This window comes from Athene noctua, chromosome 4, assembly GCF_965140245.1.
Source record: "Athene noctua chromosome 4, bAthNoc1.hap1.1, whole genome shotgun sequence".
Classification (NCBI taxonomy): domain Eukaryota; kingdom Metazoa; phylum Chordata; class Aves; order Strigiformes; family Strigidae; genus Athene; species Athene noctua.
In genome coordinates, this window is record NC_134040.1 from 17,831,179 (window position 1) to 17,839,699 (window position 8,521).

The 8,521-nt window shown below is 40.9% G+C and overlaps 1 protein-coding gene across 1 annotated transcript; it reads left to right on the forward strand.

Annotated features, from left to right (window-relative positions):
- The first annotated feature begins 171 nt into the window (after window positions 1–171).
- CLRN2 (clarin 2) lies at window positions 172–6,052 on the forward strand. The gene is made up of 3 exons (XM_074903774.1): window positions 172–1,158; window positions 4,952–5,131; window positions 5,572–6,052. The coding sequence occupies exons 1-3, from the start codon at window positions 906–908 to the stop codon at window positions 5,835–5,837; spliced, it is 699 nt and encodes a 232-aa protein (XP_074759875.1). The 5' UTR covers window positions 172–905; the 3' UTR covers window positions 5,838–6,052.
- Window positions 6,053–8,521: the final 2,469 nt, after the last annotated feature.

Consider the following 8,521-nt stretch of genomic DNA (forward strand, 5'->3'; position numbering starts at 1 on the left):
CCCTCAGCGGTGTGCGGGCGGACACCCAAGCCACCCGCCCGCCTCCCCCGGACCTAGGCGGCCCCCCGCGCCCCCCCTGGCGGCCGGAGCCCCATCGGCGCGCTGCGTTGCCTGCCCCGCCAGGGACAGCGCCGGGATTAATTAATTAGCGGTTACCGAGGCCCCGCAGGTCCGGAGCGGCGGTAACCGTAGAAGCGCAGAGGCGCTTGGGGCCGGTTTTCTTTAGTACTGCTGGGCCGCAGCTCGCACGGCGCCGGTTGCTTCAGCCCCGAGCAGCCGGGCTCGGCCGGGCCGCCCGGAGCTGTGCGCCGCCCGCTTTAATGCGCCAGATCCCTACGTGAGGCCTCGGCCCCGGGAAGCGCCGTTTGCGCTGCTCCGCGCCCAGGGGGAGGGCGGGCGCCGGTAGAGGCCCGGCCCGGCCCGGCGGGAGCGAGCGCCGAGGCGGCAGCACAACACCCGCGCCAAGTTACGGGGTTTTAATGCCTTGCCCCTTGCACGCAGCTGCTGACCCACGTTCTTGATAATCTAAAAAAATGGATTCTGCTCCTCATTTTCCTCCCATGAGGTTACCGTAAAGAACTCGATGTCACTTGAGCAGGACAATTAAACCTCTGATGAAACATTAGCCAGGCAAGACATATAGGATTACTTTCTGCAGAAACAACCATCACCGCACTACAGTGTAATGAAGCTGTGACTTGCAACCATTTCAAGATGTTGCAGAAAAATAATTCTTTTGACTTGATTTTTAACCATACGGGTTAATTTCTAGAGCTTCAAAATACAATGAGATGTATTTTGAAAAGCCTGCAATTCGTTTGTGGGTTTCCAAGCATGAGAAAAAATGGGAAACGTGCCTGATTGCTGCAGAGGGGTCTTGGAGATGAGTCCTTGAAACAACTAGGATGCCTGGCTGCTTTAAAAAGACTTTATTTGCCTTGGCTTCTCTAATAAGCTTTGTGTCTTTTATCTTGATTGTTGTTGCAATGGGGACACCAAAGTGGATGACTGGAAAGACCCTTTGCAAAACGGGAGCTGATTTGGTCAATGCCACAGATCCAGAGCTCGTCAAGTTCATTGGAGAAATTTACTACGGACTCTTTCAGGGTGGCAAAATACGCCAGTGTGGGTTGGGTGGGCGGCGTTCCAAATTCACAAGTAAGTACAATTTTGGTTGAATGTTTGGTCTAATGTCTAGTTCAACTTTAAAAGCACTCTATTCGTTTTGTTTACAGAACTTACAGAATGCAAATTATTATTAAATTTGTGGCTGACTTGTGGTCTTTATGGTTTGGGATCTGAGTGTGAATGTAAAATCTATCATTTCAGGCTAGCTTTTTTTCTTCCAGTTCTGTGATCCTGGAATCAAGATGGGGAAAAAAAATCCCTAGAGCTAGATTGAGGGTTTCCTTTTAGTCTTGTGAAGGGAGTGAAAGTCATTTGGAGATGACCCTGTAAATTGTACTTTCCCCTTGACTCTTCTCTCTGCCAAGCACTTCCTCTGCAGTCTCTCTGTGCCCCTACTCTTGCCTTCTCTGTTGAACTCCCATCTTTTCTTTTAAGTAGAGATTTATTTAGCTGGCCACATTTCTGTATTTTTCTAGCTGTCCTAATGCATATGTCTGCCATAGCAGATACTCCTAAACATGTTGAAGAAATTTTTACCTTCTTTTCTGGTAACTTTGGAGAGAAAAAATCGCTGAACTCTTAAAAAATATAGAAATGCTTATAAATGTATTCCTTTTAACTTAAAAGATTTTCTTGAGGTCTCAAAATCACTCAGATGTTGATCTGTACGTTGGATGATTTCCCATTTTCATACATCCTGTGCTGTAGTGAAAATGATATTTTGCACTGAAGCTTTTTAGTTCAGTGTGCAAATCAGCTGCAACTTAAACCAATATGAGTTGAAGCTGGCAGAGTCTTGGCCTCTCCCTGGCCTACAACAATGCTGTCCTACCCCATCCTTTGTAGTGGCTCTGGTAGTTGTGGTGAGGTAGTTCAGGAAGTTAAGCTGGCCAAAAAATCAACCTACCAAAAAAAAATTAGTTTCCCATAGGATCATGGCTGACTACACAACAGCACAAGCACCACTACAGAAACTCAAAGGAAGGCAGGACTGTGGGACTTCAGAGGGAATGGAGAAGAGAACCTGAGTGACCTCAACTTAAATCTGTATGACCTGTTGTTAAGCTGTGATGAATTTGGACTAGTTGTTTTTACAATAACCAAGTCTTGTTCAGGCTCTGACTGCAGCTGCAACTTCATGACATGGACATAGCAGTTGTGCTCAAATCCTTTGTCTATTGAGGCTGGCAGACAGGCTATCAGGTCAAAGCTTTTTCAGCTCTGCTCTGCTCCTCTTCAGGGCATTCAGAAACACAGTCCCAGTTCTGTCACCCTATCCTGTCAGAGAGAATGAGGAAAAAAAAGTAGCCGATCTCCTTTAAATCTTTGTATAACTTTCTGGACTCCTTCTGACTAATTACCGTGTGAGCTGAGAGGAAGGCCTAATGTTCTACCCTCCCTCTGGACTGCATCCATACATATTTGGAGGACTTGATGCTATACTCCTTAGGCAAACAAAGCTCTCACTGAATCTAGTAAGAATTCTTCCTGTTGGAACTGTAAAACTAGGTCATTAAGTGCAATGGGCACAACTGTGCATTTAACAAGTGTCCCAGAGATTTTTCCTTTTAAATATTTTAATAGCTCTATCAGGTTTGATACTTTCACAATACTGCAGTACTGCAAAATGGGATCATGGTAGTATACAAAGCTGTGAAATGCTTTTGCCCAGTGGTCAGCAGGACTTCTGGGTGTTCTGGGTCTGATTTAACATCTTTTGCTTTGAATGTCCCCCTTAATCTCCAAGCATTCTGAATTTACTGGGGAGCAAGACATTGGAGAGTTTTCCTGTGTGATGTGTTAGCATAAATGGACTGCACAGGCAGCACAGAGCAAGACCGAAAACTAGCACCTCATCCACCGCAGTTCTGCAGTAGCTCTGACACTTAGGAATTTCAAATTGCAGTAATATGTGGATACATCGCCTTTCGCTGTGTTAACATTCACTAAAGTAGGCTTACAGCAGGCACACTTTTTTAACTGGGACAGTGACAACATCATTCAATTGCCATAATAGGTGTCCAGTGCTATTTTAGACTCCTCAGGGTCTATCATCTGGCCTCCAGCTGCTGCTTCTGGAGGTGTCACATCCATAGTGCAGCATGTGTGTGATACCCTCGTGGTTGTTATGGTAGTCCTAAGGCATCTAGATCAGCCTAAAATGCTTATGTTTTGACAGCTGAATCAAGCCCTGAGAACAAGCTGGAGAAGCCAGGTATTTTGCCTGGGCATAGCAAACACAGCTGGAATGTGTCAGGAGCCTCCATGGCAATATCCTTCCTGAGGATTCTTATTTCTACATGCAAAGCCAGGCTCACTGGTCATGTCTTCAGGACTTGGCTGAGAGCCTCAGAAAAGAGGCAAGAGAATCCTTACAACCACACCAAAAACTATGCTGGTTTGTAAGAAAGCGCCTTGTTGTTTTCCATGTGCCTTGTTGTTACATTGCCAGTTATTTTCCAGTAAGAAAGCAAGCTAGTCTCTGGCTTCCCATTTCTCATATATACTTCTGATACTCATTGACTGCCCTCCTTTCTTCTTGTTGCCAGAGTCTCTTCTGTAGCTCCTATGTACACCAGGTTCAACTACAATCCCAGAATGAGCTACTGAAAAAGCAGAACTGTCGCGTCATCAGTGTTTGTATGGAATTTGTACAGTATGACATTTTCTACATAATCTACTAGAATTTTGTCATGTCACAATGACCAAATCATACGCCTGATATTCACTGTGACATCTACCAATTATTGCTGCCTAGTTTTTATGTGGCTTGTTTGGGGTTTTTTTTCAGTTATGCATCATAGGAAGTAATCTATTTATTATGTTACCTGAAGGGTCCTTCTTGATCAGCTTCTATTTTAGGGTTCTTCTCAATCAGCTTCTCTCTTTCCTGTCAGTCAGCATGTCACCTACAATTCCCTACTCACATTTCTTCCGGTTCTCTTACTGAAGGGCTGCAGGATAAACTGAACTCTCAAGTGCTCCACACTTCCCTGCTGTTGGCCAGTCTGGCCCTCCAATCAAGTAACTCCACTGGTGAAGACAAAACCAAGAAGGTTACCGTTCTTTAGAGACAGGAGAATCACAGGCTGCTGAGGAAGAGCTCATGCCTATAGCAAAACACGTGAGCCCTTCACCTAAAGCCCACCCAACTGCAGTACTTCACAAGCTTCCTACGGATGTAACTAAAACACTGCCACATACCCAGAAAAGCATGAAGGGGCCATAAGCACTAGATGAGAAACCAAGAAGGGAATCTGAAAGTGGAAACCTGTAGAATTAGGAAGTATGAAATCAGAGTAGATCTCACTGAAGCCAATATTAAAGAGAGGAAGAATAATAACATGAGAAAATGACACAGAAATGAGTGGTACAGTTTTAAGCAATGAGGGGCTGGAGAAGGAGACTGGGACGATCAGACTTCAAAGGGATGAGAATAAAAGCGTGGAACAGGAATAGGAAGCTCAAAAATGGAGTTTGGGATGGAGAGCAGAAGTGAAAAAAGAGACAGGAAAGAATGCAGCAGATGATACAGCAGCAGAGATAAAGACATTAAGACCACCAGATAAATAAAACAGGACTTAAGCCTGAATCCTTATTCACAGACCGTGTGTAAATGATTATTCCTGTAGTAGAATGTCCATGGTTTGTGACAGATAATAATACATCATTAACTAAGATGCGTGTAACTACCTGAATTGATCGCCTCTGCAAAAAATAGCCTACTTTAACTATCATTGAAATTTGTAGCATCAGCACAGCATGATGTTTACTGTTGTCAAGAAAAAATACACACTGAATAGATGATTTTTTTTCTTGACAGTTTTCCCACACATGGTGAAAAAGCTGAACACAGGCCTGCACGTGATGATTATAATGTTCCTCTGTGTGGCCATTTTCTTTTCTCTGGTCAGTTTTGGATTCTGCATTCTTAACGCAATAAAAGTTCCTTACCGGGCTATTAAAGGTCCAGCAGGAGTATGCCTTTGGAACTTCCTTGCAGGTAAAATAATTCACCAGTATTTTTCACCAGTCGCATTCATACAAAATGCTAAAAGTCAAAGTTTCTTCTCTTGCCTTACTAAATATCTCCTCAACTTAAATACTTTTGAATAAAATTAAGTTTGCAGTGAATTCTCATCTATCAAACCCCAACTGTCAGGTGGCATCTCGGCTTATTGTGTCTAGTCAACTGTTTACAGGAGCCTTGAATGCCAGTCTTTAGGCTCTATATCACTGACAAAAGGACTTTATTACAAACACTGGTATGATGTTTGGCCATACAATAAAGCATTCTGAAGGTGTTTAATCCATGCCTAAGTCTATCCCTACTCTGTATAATGCTCACTGTTGTATTCAATAAGCCTTCTGAAGCACAACCAAAATGTCTGTCTTTCACAAGGTAATTTTACAATGGTAAATACTTATTTCATTTTGTTGCAGGTGGATTTATAGTCCTTGCAGTCACCAGCTTTTTGGCTGCTGTGAAACTTCATCAGCTCACAGAAAGAATTGCCAATTTTCGGGAAAATGTCTTTCAATTTGTTATCTTAGAAGAACAGTTTGAAGACTGTTTTTGGCTTTGTGTGGCAAGTGGCACAGCACATGCAGTAAATTTGCTGCTAACAGCCATTAGTGGGATTCACTTCCCTAAAATTAAGACTAAAACAGAAGAAGTAAATGTTACAGCAGAAGATATCATGTACTAAGAAATGTACACGGAACTGCTTTGGTGAACTGTCACGATAGAAACAGCTTCTTGGCTCTTCAGATTTTGGTATAAACATGAGTAAAGATATCAGTCTAAAATACCAGCAATTAACATGTGTGGGAAAGTGGGAAAAACAAGTGCTACAAATATCATTATACTCAAAACTGACCAATATCTGCAGTGAATATATGCTATTTGAAGTTTTTAGAAAATTCACATTATGAGATATTATAGAAAACTCAGGTGAAATACAATTTCATCAAAACCAAGTGTCTTCTTTGCTTAGAAAGAAAATATGTGTATCACAAATCTTTGATACAATAAGGTTATTTCAAAACCAAAAGAATGGACATTTGCCAACTACCTTCACAGAATTATCTGGAAAATGTTGAGAGGGCCATGTAAGATATGTCTGATGATGTCACACTGCACTGAAAAAGAAAACTTCATCATCTGTGAGGCTAAAGTTAAGGGGAAGACCAGGCTTCCTGTGAAATGTTTTTAAAACAGAAGTTACCAAACCCCACCAAGTAAAGAAGTGAGAAAAGTAGGTTATGGAATGCTAGTAGACTATGAAATAAAGTATTAGCTGCGAGATGAAGGTTTCATTGCAGCTTCTGGAAGTAAACAGAAGCCAAGTAATAGCGCTTTTAGATAACCTGGAAATAATAATCTGACAGATTGTCTTTACAACCCTGTCAATTCTTATGTCTATCTGAAATCAAGTAAAAGTGATGTATGATGAAACAGTATTAAAATGAATAAAAATGGTTAAATGTATGGAAAAATCACATAATTTTTTAGGAAGTACCATAATTTTGACAGGCATTCAACCAATTCTTCGGTCACAAGTAATGAATATTTCAGAGAAAAGTATATGCCATTAAGCATGTCATTTTTAGAATTTGACTGCTATAGTGAACACATTAACCTTTTAGCAATAGAACCTACACATAACTGAAGAGTGACTTGGAATGAATTAAAGAAGTTATCTAAATTAAAGAAATTATTTTGCAGTAAGTTATTCTTCATCAAACTACTAGGTTGTATAACTATTGTGAAAAACTCTGAAAAAAATAGTAACTTTTTAAGAAAAGGAATTCAAAGTGTTTTAAGAACATTTCAGGATATACAAAAAATCTTTGTTTTTTATCTGAAAAGATCTCTTCACAAAAATAGTACTGTAATGGTATTTTCACAAGTGCCTAAAACCGTATCTTATGTACTCATATTACTAGTTTTATCACTGAAGTGTGCAGAACACTCAGTAAAGAAAGTTGCTAGAATAAGTTGATATTCAACATGTTTGCTGATTAGGCCACTTATTTAGATATTCAAATAAGGAATTATAATTCATCTTAAGCCTACAAGTTAGTATCTTTGGCCCAAATACTTATTTTCCATGCTCTTTTTACTTTGTTTTCATCTAAAGACCAATGTAAACATGTTTTACAGAGTAAATTCTACTTTCATTTGGTAATCTTATCAGTTTTGCAGTTGTAAAACTCTATTCAGAGTACTCTTAGTTTACACAGCAGACTCAATTCACTATGCTCACTGAGCGCTTCAGCAGTGTACGTGCAAGCTCTGTGTGTGGTAAGAAATGATAATTAATTATGTCCTTTTCAGCACATACGCAGCAAGACCAGCAGACATTTGGCAGTCGGTGGACTAGTTTCAGAGGAAATGTTGTTAACCAGACTCAACCTACAGATGCAATGAGGAGTGTTTGTACTGTAGCCTGTACCATCTATGGGTTTGGCCCTATAAGTTTAGCAGGATTATAAGTGAAGCAGAAACTTGTGAGGGTGTTTCTGCAATAGGCCTTAATAATCTGTCTTCTTCAAGGCAATGTTAGCCACTTTTTTTTAGGATCACTGTTTTTTTAAAAGTCCCATAAAAATTTAAGAGGCAGGCTGCAAGTTTTGATGAGTCTAGAGCACTGTTACAATTTCAGCATAAAGGAGGCTCAGTAAGGCAGAAAAAGTGATTACTAACTTATGCCATGCACTTACCTCACTGTTCTAATTTTACTGGTGCTTTCACTCAGTCTCTACCCTGGGCCATGACCCCAGGCAGATGGTGTGATACCCAGGACATGGATAGGCAGCAAACCCACCCAGGCTGTGAAGGTGAGTGAGATGGTAACAGCACACTATTGTCCAGAAAACTGTCCACAGAGGCCTCTGTGGTACCACCACCTTCCTCTCCCAGAAAATCGAGTGGCTCTGAAATAGAAGACCTTAAACTGCAGTACAATTACACAAGTAGAAAATGAAGTATTTGCCATTTGTAACTGTTCTATGAACATATAATTTAGAAGTAGTTTTTATACAGTAGGAATTACATTGTAATACATAACTTAGCCTTCACTAAATCTAATTCCGTTTAGGAAGTGAGAAGGAAGCAGATTTTAAAATCCTCCATATAGAGCAATTGCTTTGGAAATGCTTTTCAGTAGTACTATGTGCATGTATTACAACACATTTTTTATACTGCTAATGAACTGCTTTAATGCCCCTCCAACTTCCCCCAAAAACTAGTTACTAAGAGCCATGTGACTACTTAGGTAAGGACAAGATTAAAGATTTGTTAGACTAGTTTCCTAGACAGGTCACAGTAGCTCTGAAAGAAAAACATTTGAGTACACTGTGCAGATAAAGAGGGATAGCTAGGCTGATC